The 26,465-nt window shown below is 34.3% G+C and overlaps 1 protein-coding gene across 1 annotated transcript in view; it reads right to left on the reverse strand.

Moving 5' to 3' along the window:
- COL21A1 (collagen type XXI alpha 1 chain) overlaps window positions 1-26,465 on the reverse strand; it is a 189,281-nt gene that overhangs the window by 110,052 nt on the left and 52,764 nt on the right. Inside the window, exons 2-5 of the mRNA XM_063707669.1 lie at window positions 13,852-13,977; window positions 10,904-11,455; window positions 2,248-2,416; window positions 1,937-2,153 (exon numbers count right to left, since the gene is read on the reverse strand). Of these exons, the coding sequence (XP_063563739.1) occupies window positions 1,937-2,153; window positions 2,248-2,416; window positions 10,904-11,455; window positions 13,852-13,939 (1,026 nt within the window). The 5' untranslated portion in view covers window positions 13,940-13,977. The remainder of the gene's footprint in view (window positions 1-1,936; window positions 2,154-2,247; window positions 2,417-10,903; window positions 11,456-13,851; window positions 13,978-26,465) is intronic.

Below are 26,465 nucleotides of genomic sequence, written 5' to 3' on the forward strand. Positions count from 1 at the left end.
CCTAGTTGCTCATTCTCTCTCTCTGTCTCTGAGTGTTCTTCTCCTTCAACCTACCCTTTAATGAGGGCATTACTCATAGGTCTATTCTGGACATTTTTCACCCCCTCTTTGACTCATCCATTCCTCCAGGCCAATTATCACTGGTATATAATAACTCCCATGTCTACACTAACAGCCTGTACCTCTCCTATGTGTGGGTCCTATAATTCTAATACTAGGTAGAATAATTTTTCAGGATGTTTCACAATTAGCCCAACAACGTATGCAACAAAATAAACTTGAACTACCCCCCAGAGTTTTCTTCTTGACCCCATTTCCCTACGTAATAGCATCCTCTAAACATAAGTTTCTTTCTTTGAGTTGCAGTAACTAACCAGATGCAGAGTTCTACCCAATATATTTCTTCAACTTGACTCAAATTCATTTCTTCATTTTCATTGTCACTACCATAATTTAGGCTCATGGAACTCTTGTTTTACTTCAATAATTTTCATATCTATCTAGATCTCTCACCCTTTCATTTCCAAGCCATCCTTCAGATCACCACTAGAATTAATCTCTCTCCCTACAGTTCTGTTAGGGGAGATGTTCCATCTTATTAATTCCTGTATCCCCAGGACCTGGCCTAATTTTAGGATAAAGTTGAAAGTATTATTTATGGACAGAAGAAGAAAAAGAAGTAGAGAAGATTGCCTTGACCGTGACACACTATGGTCAAGACCTTTTGATGAAACATTCACTGAATAAAGTCCAAACCACATTATATGGCTTTCCAGGACCCTCATAAATTGGGCTTACACCTAGATAGCTTTTTCTTCCATGCATCTTATACTGTAAACACAGGAGAGTCACTTTGCATTCTCTAAATAAAAACCCTGCATTTTATTACACACCTGACGACTCAATACTGAATCATTTATTTAATGCGCCCTTATATTCATCTCCATCAAAATGCTATACATCCTTCAAGGTCCAGTTCAAAAATTATTTCATTTATGCAGATTTCCTCTTATTTTATGTTAGAACACATTTTCCCATCCACATTCCACTAACACTTTGTACTTCTATTTGATACCAGTTGCCTTGAATATCCTATTGTAAATACGCTCTTTGAAGGTAAGAAACATGCCTTATTTGTTTGTCATTTCTTACAGAATCTGGCACACTGGCTTTAATGAAGACAGCAAATAACAATTTTTTTAATGTAATATAATTACTAAATGAAGAAATTGCATACTTTATATATATTACCATATATATTTCCTAAACTGTGTAATATGGCTTTAGACTATCATAATTATAATAATGAGCAAAACTTAATTACTTTTATTATTGCATCTGGATTCTGAAAACATGATTTTGAAAATAAACTTTTTCAAGTTTGTATATTCTATTAAATATGTATTCCATTTGGGAAATAAAATGTCCTCCTAAATTAAGGTAAATTTCATACCTATTATGTATCTGGTATTTAATATTCTAACAGATATGTCTTCATGTAAATATCCTGTAGAACATGGCAGTGTAAAACAGACCAATATGGACTTTGACATCAACTAGACCAAAATTTAATTCCTGATGTCATCACTTATTAGCTGTTCTACTTTGAGGGAGAACTTAACATCCTTGAATATCAGTTTGTCTGCAAAATGGGAGCAATGGTTTCTTTATTGGATGGCTATTATAATTAAATGTGCCTGGTACCTAGTAGTAGGCACTCAAAATATGTCAGTTCCCCTCAGCATTTGTCCCCATATTGATCAAGAAACAATTCTCCTTTCTTTGTTAGTTTTCTTCAACACAGAAACATTAAAATTTAAAGTAAAAATATTTCCAATCATGTTAAAATTATAGCCCTCTTTTCCCCAACACACATAAACCCAATGGTACTTCCCCATGAATATCATAATCATGGTATTATCCCAGGCATCTTTACCTTAACTTGAGGGTTAGCAAAGGTAACCACTTGTGAGCCATTAATTACGCTGGTTGTTGTAAATAATAAGATTTTGTCCACACCATTTAAGGTAACTGCTATTTGTGGGCTTCCATCAATAGTTAATATTCTCCATAAATCCCAAATTTTCTTGACTTTAAATCTTTGAGTAGACACAAATACATATGATGGAGGAAGACCTTCTGGGAAAACATTGCTAGAAAAAGAAGAGCAAGTGTAAGCTTAAAGAATTCTTGACATGTCCACAGACATATCCCCCCAAAAAAGTTGTGTCAACATATAATGCATACCTTGTGAGTTCTGATAAATCAACTTTTGATGTTACTTCATATCCTTTTATCTTTTTTGGTGAAAGCTGTATTCTTTTCTTAACCTTTTTATTTACATCTAAACCTAAAAGAATATCAAATCCCCTTTCATCACGAGCTGCCACTGGAATTCGTGTTGGACAGACAGATTCTATAAAGCAAAAGCAATAAAAGTTGATTAATCATGGACTACTCAAACAATAAAAGAAAAATCAAGGGAGAAATACTAGACAATATAGTATTCTATCATTAGAATTATAAAATCTACATATGTATACAAATGTATAGTATATAAATGTATATGAATACATTTTCTGAGAAAATGTAGAAGTATTTTACACATTTAAGAGTGAGATCTTAATATGCTTTTTTCTCTAAAAAATAAGGGATTAAAGTAAAACAAAAATATAAGATAAATATTTGTTAATGTATTGTCTTTAGCAAAAACTGAGACAATAGGAATATGAGACAATCTAACACCTATGGAAAAGAAAAACAATGGAACAGGATTTATGATTCTCATCCAGGATTCCCTATTAACTAGTCATACAACTTTGGATAATGCTTTTAATTTATTTAATTCAAAAATGAACACTAAAATTCTTTTCTTGCATTCTTAGCATTTAAGGGGTAAAAAGTATTTTCTGTTCTTGATTTTTCTTTCCAGTTCAAGCAGCTTATATTTCTATAGCTCAAATATCATTAGTCTGTCTCTCTGGAAAAAACTTAACGTGGGTCCCATCTATTCATGAAAGTTCTTCAGACGGACATATTATCTCATCTATAATTATATATTAATCATACTTATAAAGAATATTTTCTTAAGAATAATCATTAGCACTACATAGTCAGCTATATAGGTAATAAGTATGATATACTTTAGCTGAAGAATACAATAACTGAAAAAATTTACTAAAGATGATTAATAGCAGACTTTAACAAGCAGAGGGAAAAGAACCAGCAAACTCAATAATTGGTCATTTGAAATTATCCAGTTAGAGAAACACAAAGAAAAAGGAAGAGAAAGAGTGAAGAAAGCCTAAGAGACTTAAGCAACACCATCAAGCATACCAATATATGCATTTTGCGAGTTCCAGAAAAAAAAAAAGAAGAGGGTGAAAAGGGGACAAAAAGCTTATTTAAAGAGATGAGGCCAACAACTTCCCAAATCTGGAAAAGGATATGGATACTCGAATTCAAGAAGCCTAATATATGCTAAGTTAAACCCAAAGAAATCCACACTGAGACACATTGTAATCTAATTGTCAAAAGTTAAAGGCAACGATCACATTTTGAAAGCAGCAAGAAAAAAGAGACTTGTTATGTACAAGGGAACCTTGATAAGACTATCAGCAGATTTATCAATAGCACCATTGCAGGCCAGGAGTGGGATGACATATTCAAAGTGCTGAAAGGAAAGAAAAAACCTGCCAACCAAGAATGCTATGTCTGGCAGAACTGTTCCTCAAAAATGAAGGAGAAATAAAGACTTTTCTAGATAAACACAAGCTGAGAAAGTTCATCACCATCAGACCTGCCTTATAAGAAATTCTCAAGGAGTCCTTCAAGATCAAACAAAAGTATACTAATCAGCAACATAAAAGCATAAGATAGTATAAATTTTTCAGATAAAAGTAAATATATAGACAGACACACAATATTATAATACTGTAATAGTGTGCATAAATGACTTTTAATTCTGGTGTAAAAGTTAAAAGACAAAAGCATTTTTAAAAACTGTAACTTTAAAAATATGTTAACAGATATAAAATATAAAAAGATGCAATTTGTGGCATCAGTAACAAAGGACAGGTAGCAAAAATATAGAATATTTATATGTAATTTAATTTCATACCAACTTAAAATAAGTTGTTATAATTACATGATGTTTCATGTAACCCCTATGATAACCTCAAAGAAAATACCTATGGATGATAAATAAAATGATAAAGGACATCACTACAAAAAAAGCAATAAAACACAAAGGAAGACAGTAAAAGAAAAAAAGAGGGACAAAAAGCTACAGGAAAGACAGAAAATAATTACCAAAATGGCAACAATAATTTTTCCCTATCAGTAATTGTAAGTGATTGTAAGTGATCAGTAAAATGTAAGTGATTATACTCCTTAATCAAAGTACATAGAAAGGCTGAATGGTTTAGAGCTACAGATCCAGCTATATACTATCTATGAAAGACTCTAGCCTGGGCAACATGGCAAAACCCCATCTCTACAAAAACAAAAACAAAAGCAAAATCAAACAAACAAAAAACAACAAAATTAGCCATGCATGGTGGCATGTGCCTGTAGTCTCAGCTACTCAAGAGGCTGAGGTGGGAGGATTGACTGAGTCTGGGAGGTTGAAGCTGCAGTGAGCTATGATCATGCCACTGCACTCCAGCCTGGGCAACAGAATGAGACAAAGGAAAGGGAAAGGAGAAGGGGAAGGGGAAGGAAGGGAAAGAAAGGGAAGGGAAGTGAGGAAAAGGGAAAAGGGAAAGGAAAAGAAAAGAGAAATGAAAAGGACTCACTTTAAATTTAAGGACACACATAGGCTGTAAGTGAAAAAATGAAAAAAGATATTCCATGCAAATGGTAGCCAAAAGACATCAGAGATGTCTATACTTACATCACACAGTACAAAACTATAACAAGAGACAAAGAAAGATATCCTACTACGATAAAAGGGTCAACTCACCAGGAAGATATAATAATTATGATTATATATGCAGCCAACATCATGATAACAAAAATATGAGGCAGACATATACAGAACTGAAGGGAGAAATAGAAAGAAACACAGTAATAGTAGAGGATTTCAATAATGATTAGAACATTCAAACAGAAGATCAATAAGGAAATAGAAGACTTGAACAATACTATAGACCAAATGAACCTAGCAGATACATACAGAATATTCCACCAAACAGCAGCAGAATACACATTCCCTTCAATTGCACATGAAACATTCTCCAGGACAGACCACATGTTAAATCACAAAACATGTCTTATTTAAGAAGGCTGAAATCATACCAGTATATTTTCCAACCACAATGGAATAAAACTAAAAATTAACAACAGGAGGAAAATTGAAAAATTCACAAATATGTAAAAATTAAATAGCACACTTTTGAATAGCCATCAGGTCAAAGAAGAAATCAGAGACAAAGTTAGAAAATACGTGATGACAAACAAAATCACTACATCCAAAATTTATGAGATGCAGGAAAACAGTACTAAGAGAGAAGTTTATAGCAATAAATGCCTACATTAAAAAAGAAAAAGGATATCAAATAATCAAATAAACAACTTTACACCTCAAGGACCTACAGAAAAAAAAAGACAAACTAAGCCCAAAGTTGGCAGGAGGAAAAAAATAATTTAGATTTAAGCAGTAATAAATAAAATAGAAAATGGAAAGAAGTCAACAAAGCTAAGAGTTGCTTTTTTGGAAAAATCAACAAAATTGACAAAACTTTAAATTAAGTAAAAACAGAGAAGACTCAAAACAAGAAGTGAAAGAAGAGATATTACAATTGATGCCACAGAAATAAAAAGGATTTTAAGTGACCACTATGAACGACTATATATCAACAAATTGGTAACCTAGAAGAAATGAATAAATTCCTAGAACATATAACCTACCAAAACTGAAACATGAATAAATAGAATATATGAACATACCTATAACTAGAGATTACAGGAAATTAAATCAGTAATCAAAACACCCCAACAATAAAAGCCTAGTACCAGGTGGCTTCAGTGGTGAATTCTACCAGACATTTAAAGAAGAATTAATATCTGTCTTTCTTAAGATCTTTCAAAAAATTGAAGAGGAGTAAACACTTCTAAACTATTTTTATAAGGCCAGCATTAACCTGATACCAAAGCCAGAAAAAGATACCATAATAAAATAAAACTACAAGCCAATATCCCTGATGAATATAGATGTAAATATCCCCAATAAAACACTAACAAACTGAATTTAACAGCACATCAAAAACATCATACACCATGACCAAATGGGAATTATCCACAGGATGAAAGAGTTTGACATATAAAATCAATAAATGTGTCATTGACAGAATGAAGGAAAAGATAACATGATCATCTCAATGGAGGCAGAAAAATAATTGACAAAAATCAGCACTATTTTATGATAAAAGCACTCAACAAGTAAGGAATAGAAGGAAACTACTTTAACATAATAAAGACCGTATTTGAAAAGTTCACAGCTAACATCACACTCAATGATAAAATGTTAAAAGCTTTTCCTCTAAGATGAGGAACAAGACAAAGATACCTAATTTCACCACTTCTATTCAACATTGTACTAGCCAGAGGAATTAGGCAAGAAAAGAAATAAAAGGCATTCAAATCACAAAAGAAATAAAATTATCTCTGTTCACAGATAGCATGATCATAAACATAGAAAACCCTAATGATTATACATAAAAGACTCCATGCCAAAAAAAATTGGTTAGAAGAAACCAATTAAGCAAATTTGGAGAATACAAATTCAACATATAAAAATCAGTTGTGTTTCTATTCAGTAACAACAATTTAAAAAGAAAATTAAGAAAATAATCTCATTTATAAAACATAAAAATAAAATACTTAGAAATAAACTTAACCAAAGAATCAAAAACTTGTACACTGAAAACTACAAAACATTGATAAAAGAAACTGAAGAAGGAATAAATGGAAATATATCTTGTGTTCACGGATTGGTAGACAATATTATTTAAAAAGTCCATACTGCCTAACTTGATCTACAGATTCAATGCAATCCCTATAAAAATCCCAATAACGTTTTTTACAGAAGTAGAAAAAGCATTCCTAAAATTTATATGAAACCTCAAAAGACCTCAAACAGTCAAAACAATCTTGGGAAACAAAAACTAAGCTGGAGGCCTCACACTTCCTGATTTCAAAATATATTGCAAAGCTAGAGTAATGAAAACAGTATGGTAAAGGCATAAAAACAAACATATAGACAAATGGAACAGAATACAGAGCCCAGAAAACACTCTTGCATGCATCAATGAAATTATCTTTGACAAGGGTGGTAAGACTGCCCAACGGGGAAAGGATCTCTTCAATCAATAGTGCTGGGAAAACTGGATATCCACATGCAAAAGAATAACTTTGGACCCTTATTTTACACCATACACAAAAAACAACTCAAAATAAAGACTTAAACATAAGATCTGAAACTATAAAATTTCTAAAAGAAAACTAGGAAAAGCTTCATAACATCAGTCTCGTAATGATTTCTTGGATTTATTCCAAAATCACAGGCAACAAAAAAAGCAAAAATAGACAACTGGGATTACAGCAAACTAAAAAGCCTCTCTGCAGCAAAGGAGAAAAAAAAACACTGTAAAAAAGGCAATCTATGAAGTGGGATAAAATATTTGCAAACCATATATCTGATAAGGGGTTAACATTCAAAATAAATAATAAACTCTAACTCAGCAACAAAAAAAAACTGATTAAGGAATTTTATTAAGGACTTAAATAAACATTTCTCCAAAAATGACATACAAATGGCCACAGGTATATGAAAAAATGTCCAACATCACTAATCATCAGAGAAATGCAAATCAATACTACAATGAAATGTCACCTCATACATGTTAGACTGGCCATTACCAAAAAAAAAAAAGAAAGAAAGAAAGAGAAAGGAAAAGAGGGAGGGAGGGAGGAAGAAAGGAAGGAAGGAAGAGAAGGAGGGAGGGAAGGAAGGAGGGAGGTTTCAGTCAAGCAAGATGAAAAAGTTCCAAAGATATGCTGTACAACATTGTGCTTATGATTCACAATACTGTACACTTAAAGATTTGTTAGAAGACTAGGTTTCATGTTAATGTGTTTTATATGAGGGGGAAAGAGAAAAATGAAGAAGAAGAAGGAAGGGAGAGGAAAGGGGAGGAAAGGGGAGGAAGGGGGAGGAAAGGGAGGAAAGAGGAGGAAGGGGGAGGAAGGGGGAGGACGGGGGAGGAAGGGGGAGGAGGAAGGAGGAGGAAGGAGGAGGGAGAAGGAGGAGGAAGAAGAAGAGGAGGAGGAGGAGGAGGAAGTAGTAGTAGTAGCAGAAGTAGTAGTAGAAAAAGAAGTAGTAGTAGAAGAGGAAGTGGTAGTAGTAGAAGTAGTAGTAGTAGTAGCAGTACTAGCAGTAGTAGCTGCAGCAGCAGCACAAGTCTTTTACACAGATAAAGGAATCATCACCTATCAGAGAAAGGAAAGTATTAGAGACAACTCTTCCAGAGAAATAATAGGTCCATAAAGATGGAATAAACTGTGGTAAATATTATTTAACTCAATAATATTTTCTTGTGATTCAACTACAGCAGAGTACAAAAATAAACAGTATTAGGAAATGGTCATCCTACATGCTAACACTTCAACATAGAAGTTAAGTATGTGTCAAAGAAAAAGCATGTGAATTTATCAAATGATTCAAATACAGATTACATGGTTTGTGGCTGTTGTAATATAGCAATGTTTTAGTTTAATGCATTAATCATACTCTAATACAGTATAAAAAGTCAAGTGCAGGCTGGGTGCGGTGGCTCACGCCTGTAATCCCAGCACTTTGGGAGGCTGAGGCGGGCGGATCATGAGGTCAGGAGATAGAGATTCATCCTGGCTAACACGGTGAAACCCGTTCTCTACTAAAAAATAGAAAAAATTAGCCGGGCGTAGTGGTGGGCGCCTGTAGTCCCAGCTACTCGGGAGGCTGAGGCAGGAGAATGGCATGAACCCGGGAGGCGGAGTTTGAAGTGAGCCGAGATTGCACCACTGCACTCCAGCCTGGGTGACAGAGCGAGACTCTGCCTCAAAAAAAAAAAAAAAAAAAAAAAAAAAAAAAAAGTCGAGTGCAGAAAACATCCATATAAATTCCATAAGTGCATTTTCAAAAAGATTTTAAAAGATGGCTATTGTGCAACAGATGTGAACTGATTAGACACATAAATTATTTATATCTTTTTGAGTGTGGATGAAAATATATTTGGCAAGATTTCAATTTTGATTGTGTTTATAGATGATACATTTTAGCTAAAAGAGTGTTTAACTCTTCTAAGCACATCTACTCTTTCATGTGTAGTTAGAATCATTAAAATAGAATGCATTTACCAAAATACAGATCCACAGAAAAAGTCTCTGAAGCAAATATTGAACAAACATTTTATCAGTTACATTTATATTTAAAGATAAAAATGAATGATAAGTGAAATTTCTACAGGAAAAGTCTGTTTTAAGAATGAAATATACCTGGCTTCAAAATCAAAGAATTCTAACTAATATGACCACATATTAAAAATTTAAATCCCATTGGCCTGTTCAGTATGATAAATGTCAACAAAATCTAACTACTAGAGATTCATAAAAAGAAGAACTATGGTGGTGATTTGTACTTATTACAGTACCTTTATTTAAAGTTTCATGGAAGAAGACGTTTAATTTTCTATATTCTCTTAAATATGAAAATTTAAAAATGTTTTTCTCTACCATATCGCACAAGCAAATATGAAGAAAACAGAGGAATTAATGATATAATTTGTTTCCTAACTCATAAACACACAGGATTTTTTTGTCAAATGTGAAGCCACCCACTTTGGGAGTTTTTGTAGACAAACTAATATTCACTTTATATGAATATTACTTTAATATGGTACACTAAATGCCTATAATATTAAAAATAAGAGATACAAAAAATTACTCTCCCCTAAAATAATCTGAATATTAGCATATCTATGCCCTAATAGGATTAATATTTACCAAAACTGGGACCCTCCCATACCATGCAGTTATCATGAACATGAAGTTAGATTTTATGAAATGATATAAACATAATTAATAAACTGTTATTTTCAAATGTTCTGTGAAAGGGAAGTTAAGCTTTTTAAAGTGCAATTTTAACGTTTTCCCCCAACTTTAAAAATGTCAGTAATTTGAAGCTTTTTTCTGAAGAAATAATGAAATTCTAGCTCAGAATTATGTACAAGAATATTCATTTTTGTCATTTATATTAGCAAAACTTAGAAATAAACTAAATGTACAAAAACAGGAAAAATTTTAAATAAATTACAGTAGGAAATTGTCTGCTATCCTGTGAATAGAGTATAAAAATTGTATACACAAGAGTATATAATACAAAAATAAAGTATGAAATTATATATGCAATAGTATCTTGATTTAGGCAGAAGGATAAACTATAACACACTGGGGAAAAAAGGAAAAAAACTAGAATGTAAAGTACAGAAAAACTCATTAACAGGGGTGATATGATTATGTGTGATTTATATATATTTTTATTCTTTGTGCCTTTTTCTACAGTTTCTACAATAGACATGTTATAATTGAAAGGAAAAATAATAAACGTTACAAAATATTGTATTTTCCATACATAGATTTGTAAATTATTTCTAAAAACCAAAATTTATCCTAAATACATACAACACAAAAAATTTATGCTCACAGTATAAATATAACATTTATAACATTATAAATGTTGTAACATTATAATTGACATTAAATATAACAATTTACACCAGTGTTAATGAAGAAATTATATCAAAATGTAAAAAGCACAATTATTAATTGCTTCCAAATTATATTAAGGCATTTTAAGGCTTACCTTCACAAAGTTTCTGCTTCATCACTTCCCTTATTTTGGATATTGCAATATAGTCTTCCACATAAAACACATAAGTAGACGAAGGCTTGTTGGCAATAGCTCTAAGTTCGGCATCTTCTGTTTCTGAACCAACACCAATAGCAAATAATGTTATCTTACTATCTCTTGCTGCTTGAGCTGCATCCTTGACGTCATCTTGGGATTTGCCATCCGTAAGTACCACTGCTATCTTAGTCAGAAATCGTGAGGACTTGGCAAAAAGGTAATCGAGCGCAAACTGGATGGCCTTCCCTGTCCTTGTGTTTCCTCCTAAGTAGAGTATGGATTCCACTGCTGCCGTCAAATGTTCTCCTGAATCATAGCTTCCGAGAGGAATCTCCAGCACAGGGTAGTCACTATATTGAACCACTCCAACTTGAATAAACTTCGGCCCTATGTCAAAGTTTTTTGTGATATTGACGAGCCACTTTTTCACTATTTCGAAGTTTTCTGGGCCAACACTATAAGAGCCATCTAAGATGAAAACTAAATCTGTCGGAGCAGTACGACAACCTAAGTGCAAAAGAAAACCATCATAGCACATCTTTTATATAAAAAGCAAAAAGGGAGAGATTTTAAATATATGAGTTTCAGCTGTACACTAATATCATTGCTTATTTTAAATTGTCAGTGAAATATGTTTAGCTTAATGCTAACCTGAAATATTACAAAAATATAAGCCAGTGAATAGGGAGAAAAAAATTAAAAACAAATTTTCTACCAACTCCAGGACTTAGCTAGCTAATAAAATTTCATCTTTGATATATTAATAGTTGATAAAAGTTAAATGAACCAAGATCACCCAATGAATCAACTCTTGCATTATATCCAAGATGAGTTTCTAAAGGTCTGATGTCTCATATTCAGTGAATAATGTCAGAGCATTAGCTTGTACTAACAATCTATGGTTAAAGGTATAAAGCTATTCCTTGCTTAGTAGAGATAGAGATTCTTGTTTCAAGATACCAGGAAACACATGTGGTCAACACATCCTAAGGTCCTTTTGGGGAAAAAAAAATACCATCTTTGGTGCAAGTTACATTTGAACAAGTTATAAGCAGTTGTGGAAAGAAAAAGACTTCCCCTGTTACAAATGCTAACATGCTAAATGTAAAACAAAGCATGAATATAAAATTATCTCATTATCATACGGGCTATAAATAATAACTATTACTGCTGCTTTAAGAACAGAAGTTAGAGAAGAAGACAAATATAGCTGTTCTTTTCTGCGCATTCTGTTAGCCATTCCAAACTATTGGAATTGCCCCAACGAACCAGTTTATCTTTTAGTCTGTGTTAGTCTCCCAGCTCTGGGCCTTTGCAGTTGCTCTTCCCTTTTATTAGAATGTCTTCCTCTTCACCTGACTAATACTCTTGTTTCAGATCTCTGATCGCCTGTCAGCTTTATCATAAAACCTGTCCTGACCTTCTACAGTTAGGTTGCCATCCCCTCCTAAATTTATAGCAGTCAAGAAGTTCCAAAAATAAAAAGAATTGCCAAAATATGGATTTGTCTCAAAAATGTGTCTGTGATTATGACATTATTCCTAAAGTGTTCTACTGCAGGTGGTAGTATCCTCAGAAGGTGTAAGGGACACAATTCCAACAACCTCTGCCATGGCGGCCACTGCCAGAGGTCAAGGTAGGGACAGCAGAAATGGAGTTCTGTCCAGAGGCAAACTTCCTAACCCAAGGGAATGCAATTTTTCTGTTATTTTTGGAAGCTTGGAAGCTGGATGGACTAGGATTAAAGGGTTATGCTTTTATTGTTTTTTGTTTTTTGTGTTTTTTTTGCGGGGAGACGAAAGGATAGAAAAGCTTGTTGGCAGAGCTTTTCAATGGTGGCCCTTCCTAAATACTGAGACTCGTTGTCTGAAGTTGTTAGTGTTTGTGTGCCACCTGATTCAGTGGTTTTCACTCTAAGAGGGTTATTCTTGGCCCTTCCTACCCTTCTCCCTGTCACAGGGCCACAGAGCATGTATTTCATAACTGTAAAGTTAGTCAAGAGCATGGGCATACAAGCAAATAATGCCATTTATAAGCCCTAGACATAATATCCGTCCTGAGAACCTCTTCCTTAGAGAGATGAATGACATCATAGAAAAGAAATGGGATTGAAGAGCAAAAACATGGTTCAAATACTAGTTACTGCCCTCACAAGCTGTATGATGCTAGGTAAGCCCCTTAACTTATTAAAATCCCTTTTCCCACCCAAGAAAAAACAAAGGAAAGGGCATCCACATTATACAGTGATTGCATGAATTAAACTATAAAAGTGTTAAGCAAGCTTTAAATATTATTGTATTAATAAATTTTAAGCCAAGTTGAATCAAATTGTCAAACCATCTCATTTAACTTTTATAGAGACCTTAGTTAATTTATAGTAGGATGCTTATGAGTTTTAAAATGTGAACATACGCAAACTTTTTTTAAAAAAAAAGTGTGATATCTCTAAATGATAGTCTGGGTAACAGAACTATAATTAATATAGCTCTTTATCTCTATAGGCAAGCTTTCCTACAAGCAATAATAACATTCACTGAGATGTACTGTGCTAAGCCTTTGACATGCATTATCTCATTCAGTCCTGATAACCAATCTAGAAGGCTTTCTCATCTTCCTATCATGCAGCTCAAAAGTGGCTGAACATGGACTCAATACCAGACTGTTTGTTCCAAAGCTTGATGTGTTCATTGAATAAACTATTGCCATAGAGTCATCTCAAAATTATCTCTGAGGGAAGCTTTTCTTCTCAGTTAATGAGTAACATAGTAATTCATTTATTTTAGGGAGTTATAGAATCAAAGACAGTAAGAATGAGATCCTTAAAACCATTACTTGAACTCCCCTAGTTTAATTTCCAGATTAATTTGTTGATAACAAAAAAGGACAATGCTGATAGTTCTTACTTGATCTTACTTCCCCATCTTCGGCTAACACAGAATTCTGAAGAAGCAGCACCAAAACCATGCAGAGAAATGTAATATAGTGAGCCATGTTTCTGTTTTCGTTCTAATATTTTGGTTTTAGGACTCCTAGGGGAAAAAAAAGGCAAGTTAAATATATTAATTAAAGTCAACATCTAGCCATTATACATTTATATTTTGAAACAAGAGCCAATTGAAGTACAGCTAATTTTGTGACTATTAGAATTAACTTAAATCTGTTTAAAACAGCCAAATGTTAAATATATTAATGCAGGAGGACAATGAATAGTGGCTAAAGACCATGATAAACCTTAATTCTTAATTGTCTTCAGAAAAGTATACACATTTTCTAAAATTTGAGCTTTTTGCAAAATATTTACTCAAATTTATCCTTTGGGCGTAGCCTGTAGAACCTTATCTCATTCCTTTTACTATCTGAATATTAGCAAACATTTTTCTTTTAAATGTGGGTTTGTATTTAAGGGACACTCAAAGAGTATTTAGTGAAAATATTTCTAAGATACAGCTGATGGAATTTAATTTTTAAAATAAGATGTAATTATAAACATTAAGACCTGTTTTATTTAATTCATAAACACTCAGTTACATAGTTTTCATACACCATCTAAAATAAGTCCAAGAACTTCATTTCTGGTTAGAATGTAGAAAGTTGCAAGAGACTGTCATTCACAACAATGAGTACATACCAGATAAAGTACAAATTCATATGCTTTTTAAGCCCAGCAGAAATGAAATAATTTAAAGAAACCTAAAAGAACCAAATTCCAGAAGTTATTAACCCTTCATCATATAGAAATGATTCACAACTGCTTTAATCTCTGGCAGAAAGGGAATACTGATGAGAAGGAATTTGCCACAGCATGTAAAAAATCACTCAAAGCTGGTGTAACAGATTGGAAATCTGAGGAGTCTCTGCCACGCAACAAGCATTCCTTCATTCAGCAGTTCCTTCTGGTGAGCCTTAACTAAATATACGGAGTAGATAAGTAGTCCACAGAAAGTTGGAAACAGTATAGAACAGCCTAGAGAGAGTCTGTCCCTCTTCCTATCCAGGTACCCAGAGACTTCCTCAAATATAAAACAGTGGCCAAGACTTGAAAAGAAGCAAGAAATTTTTATTCCTGATCAGGAGAAAAACACCATAAGCAGATCCAAAGATTATCTAAATATCAGAAGTAGCAAAAAGTGTTTGCAAAATGGCAGTGATAAATACATTAAAGGATCTAGTGAATAAGATGGAAAACATGTACAAAGATGTGGGAAATTTCAGAAGGCAGATGAAAACTATACAAAAAGATACAAAGAAAAATGCTTGCAATTAAACAAACATCAGAAAATGGTTTATGCAACGGGTTTACCTCCATCCATTGGAGGAAAAGATAAGTAAACTTGAAGATAAGTCAACAGAAATTATCAAAAAATGAAACCCCAAGGCATAAAAACATGACAAAAGGGATAGAGCATCTAGAACTTATGGAACAATATCAAGTGATCTTGATTTAGCATATAAGTAAATTTTTCTGGTGAAAAGGAGAGAATGAAGAAATATTTGAAAAGACATGGCCAAAAGTTTTCCGAATTAATGAAAGCCGCCAATTCTCAGATCAAAGAACTTCAGCAAACCCCAAGCGAGACACAAAGTAAATCATGCCTACATATATCATATTCAATCAACTGAAAATCAAAATAAAATATAAAATTCCTAAAAGTGGCCAGAGGAAAAGTGATACATTACCTACAGAGGGACAGCAGTAAGAATTTTAGACAGAAATTTTCTGGTAATAAACTGAGCATTCAATCAGAAAGAGATAAAAATCCTAAATGTGTAGACATCTAATATTAAAGCTTCTAAATATATGAAACAAAAAATGAAAAAAAATAAGCAGAGACACATTAAAAATAATGTGAAGTTTTAATATCCAGTCCTCAGTATTATTTAATTAGAACAGAAAAAATTAGTAGTGGAACAGAAGGTTTGGACAACACTATTATTAACCAGCTTCACCTAGTTATTATTTACAAAACACTCCAACTAACAACAGAAGAAGACACATTGTTTTGTAATGCCTATGAAACAGTCACCAAAAACACAATACGCTGGAGAGAGAACAAGTTTCAGATTTCAAAAAATTGAAACCATACAGATTATGTTCCTTGACCAAAGGGCATTTAATTAGAAAATATTGGTGATGGCATCTGGATATGAAGTTTTGCAGAAATGCTTTTTATTACAAATGTAACTTATTAATAGATAATTGGACCAGTTTCAATAAATAGTATTTTTCTAGGACTTTGGCTATTTCACCTGTCCACTTATCATCTTTCTATTATCTGTAGGATCTGTAGTTGTCCTACAGATTTTCAGAAGTGAAATTCCTAAAATACTTTGAAATTAAGCAACATACTTCTAAATAATCCATGAGTTTTAAAAAGTCAAAGGAAAAGTTTTTAAATATTTCAAACTGAATAATTTTTTAAATCAAATATTTCATGATACAGCTAAAGCAGCACTTACAGAGAAATTTTGAGCTTTAAAAGCATATATTAAAAAAAAGAAACCAATATCTAAGCTTCCACCTTAAGAAGCTAGAAAAAGTACAATAAAAAAGTAGAAAAAAAGTAGAAAAGGTATAAAAAACTATGAAATATAAATTTGAAAGACAATTAAAAAATAAATAATTAAAAAGTTAATTCTTTGGACAAATAAATATACTGATATGCCTTAGTAATTATAACCAAGAAACAACAGAGAAAACATAAATAATTGCCTAAGTCAGTATTCAAATAGAAAGCACCACTACAGATTGTATAAACATTAAAAGGGTAAGTGGACAGGCAAAATGAACAAAGTCTTTGAAAAACACTATTTATTGAAATTGGTCCAATTATTTGTTAAAGAAGTTAAATTATTAATCAAAAACATTCACACAAAGAAAACTCCTGGTCCAGATAGCTTCACCAGTAATTTCTTCCAACAATTTCTACAAAAGAGTCAAGGGAAAAAAATAAAATAAAACTATTTGTTTCGGTGGAATTAAGTGAAAATAAAGGATAAGTGAACTCCCCCCAATTTTTATTATGAGGCCAACATAGCCCTAATTAAAAGAAAACCTAGACAAAGATATTACAAAGTAAGAAAATTACAGTCCATTGATTTAGCATACAAGTAAATTTTCCATTATTCTTTATGAACAAGGATATAAAAATCTAAAACAAAATACTAGCTAATTAAATCTAGCAATATAATTTAAAATATCATGACCATGTGGGATTTATTAGAGAGATGCAAGATTGGTTTAACACTCAAAATTCAACTTATATAATGTACTATGGTAAGAGACTAGAAAAAAAATCACATGAACATCTCAATTTATGGGTAGAGCATCAAAAGTTCCTAACAAAATTTAACACTCATTTATGATAAAACTTTCAGCAAACTAAGAGTAGAACTTAACCTATGAATGTGAATGCTGTCTATAAAAAAATCTACATATAACATCACATTGAGTTGTGAAATACTAAATTCTTTCCTTCTTAAATCAGTAAGTAGCTAAGGATACATTCTCATACCATTTCTATTCAAAAATGTACGAGGATAGTTCTAGCTACAGCCATGGGCACAAATGAGAAATAAAACATGTAAAGATTATAAAGGAAAAAATAAAACCATCATTTTTTATGGAAAACATGATAATCTACATAGAAAGTGGAATCTACAAAAACAATAGTAGAACAAAGCGAATTTAGCAAGGTCACAATACACAAGATTAATGGTTTCTTTATTGGGAAAAAAATACCATTTTCAATAGTATCAAAAGTATTATAAATGTGGAAATAAAGCTAATGAAATATGGAAAGACCTCTGTACTGAAACATTGCAAAATTAAAGAAACCAAATAAATGGAGAGATCCATATTCAGAATTAAAAGACTCAATATTATTAACATGTCCACCCTCCGCATATGGTCTATAGATTTAACAAAATCCCAATTTTTTAAATTAACAAATATCCTAAAACAGATATAAAATGCAAATGATTTTGAATTGGAACAGTCTTGAAAAAGAACTCTCTTAATAACAAAGTTGGAGAACTGATATTAACTGATACTGACTTATGTCAGTCTGCTTTCTGTTGTTATAACTCAATACCTGAGATGGAGTAATTTATAAAGAAAATACATTTATTTTTTATAGTTCTGAAGGCTGGAACGTCCAAAGTCTAAGGGCGAAATCTGGTGAGGACCTTACAGCTGGTGGGGGTTTTCTGCAGAGTCTCAATGTGGTGCAGGGTACCACATGGTGAGGGGGCTCAGGAGAGAGAACCTACCTGGCTTTTTACAACAGAACTACTTTCCTGATAACTAACCCACTCCCATGGTAACCCACTAATCAACTAACCCATGATAAGGATGTATCTAACAGTGAGAACAGAACCCTCATGACCCAATCACCTCTTAAAGGACCCACCTCCCAGTACCTTTACACTGGAGATTAAGTTTCAACATGAGTTTCAGAGGGGGCAAACATCCAAACCATAGCAACTTACTATAAGCTGCAGAAATCAAGAAAGCATGGTACTATATTGACATAAAGATAGGCATAGAACAGAACACAATAGAGTTTCGGTAACAGACCCACACTCACATGGTCGATTGATTTTCAACAAAAATGTCAAAGTAGTTGGATAGAAAAGGAAAGTCTTTTCAACAAACATTGCTGAATCAACTGAATAAACACATGCAATAAAATGAACCTGGACTCCTACCTCATTTCACATAAGAAAATTAAATGGAACATAGATCTAGATGTAAAAACTAAAACTATAAGTCTTCAAAGAAAAAACATAAGAGAGTATCTTCACAAGTTTGGATTAAGATGAATATTTCTCAGGACACAAAAACCACTAGCAGTTTTAAAATAAGTGCATGAGATTTCATCAAAATTAAACATTTCCATTCCTTAAAAGACACCATTTAAGAATGCAAGCCAATGTTTGCATTAAATATTTCTGACAAATGACTCATATCAGAAAACATATAGATAATAAAAAGAAAAACAACACAATTTTTTAAATGAGTAAAAGGTCTTGAACAGACATATTACAGAAGATACAGAAATGGCCAATAAGCACATAAAATAGTACTCATCATCACTAGCCATCAGGGAAATGCACAGTAAAACCACAGTAAGGTATGATTTCACACCTACAAAAATAGCTAAAATTACAAGACATAATATCCAATGTTTACATGTATATGTGAAGAAATTGGAATTCATACATTGTTGGTGAGATTGAAAACAGATGTAATCACTTTAGAGAACTGTTAGGTAAAGTTTCTTATAAGGTTAAACTATGGCCAATGATTTTTCTGCTAGATATGTAATCTAGAGAAATGAAATTGTGTGTCCACAGCAAAAGACTTTAGCAATGTTTACAGTAGTTTTATTCATAATAATTCCAAACTAAAAATAACCCAAATGCTATCAACAGGACAATAAATATACAAGTTGTGTGATATATTCATACAATGAAATACTACTCCGCAGCTCTGGGCAGGGAATCTCTGAAAATAAGGCAGCAGCGCCAGTCAGGAACTTATAGATAAAACTCCCATCTCCCTGGACAGAGCACCTGGGCGAAGGGCAGCTGTGGGCACAGCTTCAGCAGACTTAAATCTCCCTGCCTGACAGCTCTGAAGAGATCAGTGGATATGCCAGCACAGCGTTCGAGCTCTGCTAAGGGTCGGACTGCCTCCTCACGTGGGTCCCTGACGCCCGTTTATCCTGGGTCCCCAGTAGGGACCGACAGACACCTCATAGAGAAGAGCTCTGGCTGGCATCTGGCAGGTGCCCCTCTGGGACAAAGCTTCCCTGGAAAGGGGAAAGAACAGGCAGCAATCTTTGCTGTTCTGCAGACTCTACTGGTGATACCCAGGCAAACAGGATGTGGAATGGACCTCCAGCAAACTCCAGTGGACCTGCAGCAGACAGTTTCCTGACTGTCAGAAGGAAAACTAACAAACAGAAAGGAATAGCACGTCCACTCAAGGACCCCATCTGAAGGTCACCAACATCAAAGACCAAAGGCAGATAAATCCACAAAGATGGGGAGAAACCAGTGCAAAAAGGCTGAAAATTCCAAGAACCAGAACACCTCTTCTCCTCCAAAGGATCACAACTCCTCACCAGCAAGGGAACAAAACTGCGCAGAGAATGAGTTTGACGAATTGACAGAAGTAGGCTTCAGAAGGTGGGTAATAACAAACTCCTTCAAGCTAAAGGAGCATGTTCTAACCCAATGTAAGGAAGCTAAGAACCTTGAAAAAAGGTTAGATGAATTGATAACTAGAATAACCAGTTTAGAGAAGAATATAAATGACCTGATGGAGCTGAAAAACACAGCACGAGAACTTCATGAAGCATAAACAAGTATCAATAGCTGAATCAATCAAGCAGAAGAAAGGATATCAGAAATTGAAGATCAACTTAATGAAATAAAGTGAAAAGACTTTAGAGAAAAAAGAAATAAAAGATTAGAGAAAAAAGAATAAAAAGGAATGAATAAAGCCTCCAAGAAATATGGGAATATGTGAAAAGACCAAATCTATATTTGATTGATGTACCTGAAAGTGACAGGGAGAATGGAACCAAGTTGGAAAACACACTTCAGGATATTTTCCAGGAGAACTTCCCCAACCTAGCAAGACAGGCCAACATTCAAATTAAGGAAATACAGAGAACACCACAAAGATACTCCTCGAGAAGAGCAACCCCAAGACACATAATTGTCAGATTCACCAAGGTTGAAATGAAGAAAAAAATGTTAAGGGCAGCCAGAGAGAAAGGTCAGGTTACCCATAAACAGAAGCCCATCAGACTAACAGTGAATCTCTCAGCAGAAACCCTCTAAGCCAGAAGAGAGCGGGGGCCAATATTCAACATTCTTAAAGAAAAGAATTTTCAACCCAGAATTTCATATCCAGCCAAACTAAGCTTCATAAGCTAAGGAGAAATAAAATCCTTTAGAGACAAGCAAATGCTGAGAGATTTTATCACCATCAGGTCTGCCTTACAAGAGCTCCTGAAGGAAGCACTAAACATGGCAAGGAAAAACTGGTAGCAACCACTGCAAAAACATACAAAATTGTAAAGACCATGGACACTACGAAGAAACAAATTCAAAAGCTAGCAGAAGACAAGAAATAACTAAGATCAGAGCAAAACTGAAGAAAATAGAGACACGAAAAACCCTTCAAAAAATCAATGAATCCAGGAGCTGGTTTTTTGAAAAGATCAACAAAATAGACAGACTGCTAGCAAGCCTAATAAAGAAGAAAAGAGAGAAGAATCAAATAGATGCAATAAAAAATGATATAGGGGATATCACCACTGATCTCACAGAAATACAAACTACCATCAGAGACTACTATAAACATGTCTACGCAAATAAACTAGAAAATCTAGAATAAATGGATAAATTCCTGGACACATACACCCTCCCATGTCTAAACCAGGAAAAAGTTGAATCCCTGAATAGAGCAATAACAAGTTCTGAAATTGAGGCAGTAATTAATAGCCTACCAACCAAAAAAGTCCAGGACCAGATGGATTTACAGCCAAATTCTGCCAGAGGTAAAAAGAGGAGCTGGTATCATTCCTTCTGAAATTATTCCAAACAATAGAAAAAGAGGGAATCCTCCCTAACTCATTTTATGAGGCCAGCATCATCCTTATACCAAAACCTGGCAGAGACACAACAAAAAAAGAAAATTTCAGGCAAATATCCCTGATGAACATCGACGCAAAAATCCTCAATAAAATACTGGCAAACCGAATCCAGCAGCACATCAAAAACCTTATCCACCACAATCAAGTCAGGTTCATCCCTGGGATGCAAGGCTGGTTCAACATATGCAAATCAATAAATGTGATTCATCACATAAACAGCAACAATGTCAAAAACCACATGATTATCTCAATAGGTGCAGAAAAGGCCTTCAACAAAATTCAACACCCCTTCATGCTAAAAACTCCCCATAAGCTAGGTATCGATGGAACGTATCTTAAAATAGTAAGAGCTATTTATGACAAACCCACAGCCAATATCATACTGAATAGGCAAAAACTGGAAGCATTCCCTTTGAAAACCGTCACAAGACAAGGATGCCCTCTCTCACCATTCCTTTTCAACATAGTATTGGAACTTCTGGCCAGGGCAATCAGGCAAGAGAAAGAAATATTGGGTATTCAAATAGGAAGAGAGGAAGTCGAATTTTCTCAGTTTGCAGATGACAAGATTGTATATTTAGAAAACCCCATTGTCTCAGCCCAAAATCTTCTTAAGCTGGTAAGCACTTCAGCAAAGTCTCAGGGTACAAAATCAATGTGCAAAAAGCACAAGTATTCCCATACACCAATAATAGACAAACAGAGAGCCAATAATCCCAGCGCTTTGGGAGGCAGAGGTCGGCGGATCACGAGGTCAGGAGTTCAAGACCAGCCTGACCAACATGGTGAAACCCATCTCTACTAAAAATACAAAAAAAAAAAAAAAAAAAGTCTGGTGTGGTGGCAGTTGCCTGTAATCCCAGCTACTGGGGAGGCTGAGGCAGGAGAAATGCTTGAACCAGGGAAGCAGAGGTTGCAGGGAGCTGAGATCACACCACTGCACTCCAGCCTGGGTGACAGGGCAAGACTCTATCTCAAAAAAAAAAAAAAAAATCCAGACAGCCAAATCATGAGTGAACTCCCATTCACTATTGCTACAAAGAGAATAAAATACCTAGGAATACAACTTACAAGGGAAGGACCTCTTCAAGAAGAACTACAAACCACTGCTCAAGGAAATAAGAGAGGACACAAACAAATGGGAAAACAGTCCATACTCATGGAAAGGAAGAATCAGTATCATGAAAATGGCCACACTGCCCATTGCTTTTCTTCACAGAACTGGAAAAAACTACTTTAAACTTCATATAGAACCAAAAAAGAGCCCACATAACCAAGACAATCCTAAGCAAAAAGAACAAAGCTGGAGGCATCATGCTACCTGACTCCAAACTATACTACGAGGCTACAGTAACCAAAACAGCATGGTACGGGTACCAAAACAGATATATAGACCAATGGAACAGAACGGAGGCCTCAGAAATAAAACCACATACTTACAACGATCTTATCTTTGACAAACCTGAGAAAAACAAGCAACAGGGAAAAGATTCCCTATTAATAAATGGTGTTGGGAAAACTAGCTAGCCTTATGCAGAAAAGTGAAACTGGACCCCTTCCTTACACCATATACAAAAATCAACTCAAGATAGATTAAAGACTTAAACATAAGACCTTAAACCATAAAAATCCCAGAAGAAAACCTAGGCAATACCATTCAGGACATAAGCATGGGCTAAGACTTCATGTCTAAAATACCAAAAGCAATGGCAACAAATGCAAAAATTGACAAATGGGATCTAATTAAACTAAAGAGCTTCTGCACAGCAAAAGAAACTACCATCAGAATGGGAGAAAATTTTTGAAATCTATCCATCTATCCAACTGACAAAGGGCTAATATCCAGAATCTACATAGAACTTAAACAAATTTACAAGAAAAAAAAAACCCCATCAAAAAGTGGACAAAGGATAAGAGCAGACATTTCTCAAAAGAAGACATTTATGCAGCCAACAAGCATATGAAAAAAGCTCATCATTACTGGTCATTAGAGAAATACAAATCAAAACCACAATGAGATACCATCTCATGCCAGTTAGAATGACAATCATTAAAAAGTCAAGAAACAACAGATGCTGGAGAGGATGTGGAGAAATCGGAATGCTTTTACACTGTTGGTGGGAGTGTAAATTAGTTCAACCATTGTGGAAGACAGTGTGGTGATTCCTCAAGGATCTAGAACTAGAAATACCATTTGACCCAGCAATCCCAGGATTATAAATCATTCTACTGTAGGGACATATGCACACATATGTTTATTGCAGCACTATTCACAATGGCAAAGACTTGGAACCAACCCAAATGTCCATCAACGATAGACTGGATTAAGAAAATGTGGCACATATACACCATGGAATACTATGCAGCCATAAAAAAGGATGAGTTCATGTCCTTTGCAGGGACATAGATGAAGCTGGGAATCACCATTCTCGGCAAACTATTCCAAGAACAGAAAATCAAACACCGCATGTTCTCACTCATAAGTGGGAGTTGAACAATGAGAACACATGGACCCAGGGAGGGTAATATCACACACCAGGGCCTGTCAGGGGGTGGGGGCCTAGGAATAGCATTAGGAGAAATTCCCAACGTAGGTGACAGGTTGATGGGTGCAGCAAATCACCCTGGCATTTGTATACCTATGTAACAAAACTGCACATTCTGTTGATATATCCCAGAACTTAAATATAATAAAAAATAAAAATTAAAAAATTAAAAAAAAGAAATACTAATCAGCAATCAAAAAATCATGAACTGTTATAGGAAACAACATGAATAAATATAAAACACATTGTATTTAATAAAAGAAGCCAGACACAAAATAATGCATACAGTATGTTTCTAGTTGTATGAAGCCCCAAAACAGGCAAAACTAATCTATGGTGTTAGAAATCAGGAAACCTTTGCCTGAAAGTGGCACAAGTAAACTTCCTGGGTCACAGACATAGGCTACATTTGCAAAGTCAGTATTCAGATATATAAACTCATCTAAGGCAATTAAACCAGATGTGTTATATCTGTATAATTTATTGTCTATAAATTATACTTCAATGAAAAAAAAATTAGTCCATTACTGTCTATTTCCAAATTAGGCCCACCCCTCTGCATAAAGAGTTATAAAGGTACAAAAGGAGGCTTTTTTTTTTGAGAAGGAGTCTCACTCTGTCACCAGGCTGGACTGCAGTGGTGCTATCCCAGCTCACTGCAGTCTCCACCTCCCAGGCTCAAGCGATTCTCCTCCCTCAGCCTCCAGATTAGCTGGGACTACAGGCGTGCGACACCATGCCCCGTTAACTTTTGTATTTTTAGTAGAGACTGGGTTTCACCTTATTGGCCAGGATGGTCTTGATTTCTTGATCTCATGATCCTGAAGTGCTGGGATTACAGGCGTGAGCCACCATGCCCAGCTGAGAGGCATTTTTGATGAGTCATCACCAGGATGTGCTGTTTTATGGTAACAACATGTCCTAATAAATTTTCACCACCTTTCTTCCCAAAAGCCTCAAAATTAAGTTATTAAGCTCCTCTACCAAAAACATCTCAGTATTTCTATGTATATGTAATTCATTCAGATTTTTTGGGTAAAGTTAATTCCCTGATGTTATTATAATTTAAATTGACAATCATTAAAATAGAAGATACAAAAGGATACTAAATTCATATTATTACCATGTTATTTAATCATTAAAACTAGTGTGTTTCATAAATATTTCATTATACACGTTTATGTACACTTCAAATGAAGTTAGGCTTATCAAGTTTTAACACTTAGTTGAATAGGGAGTGTGTTAAACATATGGATGCCCTAACCCTAATCCAGTAGCTTCAGATTGTAGGGGAAGGGACCAATTATTCTTTAAAAATAAATAAATGAATCTCCTCATATGCTAACATGCACCAAAGTTTTATAAATTCTAGTATGGGGCAATGCAAAATGGTAAATAAGAAAAAAAGTCCCTATTCCCTTGGTAGAGAAGTAAATTAGCAACCCAAAATAGGGTAGTATAACTCAGAATTTCTACAAGCAAAAAAATTATAAAGCCTTGATACTCAGAGTAATCAGGTGACCTTTAGCATTCCCATATCTCAAATGTTAAGGTGTATAAAAATCACTTAGAGATCTTATTAAAATGTAGATACTGATTACATAGCTTTAGTCTGTAGATGAAGGGCCTTCATTTTGGCTACGGTTTGAATGTTTGTCCCCTCCAAAATTCATGTTAAAACTTAATCCTTAATGCAGCAGTACTGAGAGGCAGGGCTTTTAAAAGGTGATTGGTCATGAGGGCTCTGCCTTTTTGAATGGGTTAATCCATTCACAGATTAGTGGATTAATAAATTAATAAATTAATGGACTAGAATAGGAATGGGACTGGTGGCTTTATGAAAAAAGGAAGAGAGACCTCGGCTAGCATGCTCAGTCCCCTCACCATGTGATGCCCTCTGTAGCCTTGTGACTCTGCAGAGAGTCCCCACAAGCATGGAGGCCTCACCAGATGTGGCCTCTTGACCTTGGATTTCTCAGCCTCCATAAGAAATAATTTTTTTCTTTATAAATTATGCAGTTTTGAGTATTCTCTTACAAGCAATAGAAAACATACTAAAACAACTTCTAGCAAGCTCCCAAGTGATGCTGATTCTGCTGGTCCATAGACCATACTTTGTGTATTTAGGTGCTAAAAGTTTTTGTCTTTGGTTGTTCTTTTCCCAAAAGTAAAAATAGTATTGAAATTTATACAATATCAGGAATAGTATCTCCCTGGTTTTAAGAATCTGAGCCCCAGTCTCTCTGTCTTCCTGAAACAAATGTGGTGGGGGAGGGAAAGAGAGGCAGAATTGTGAGTATT

This window comes from Gorilla gorilla, chromosome 5 (assembly GCF_029281585.2).
Source record: "Gorilla gorilla gorilla isolate KB3781 chromosome 5, NHGRI_mGorGor1-v2.1_pri, whole genome shotgun sequence".
In the NCBI taxonomy this organism is placed as follows: Eukaryota; Metazoa; Chordata; class Mammalia; order Primates; family Hominidae; genus Gorilla; species Gorilla gorilla.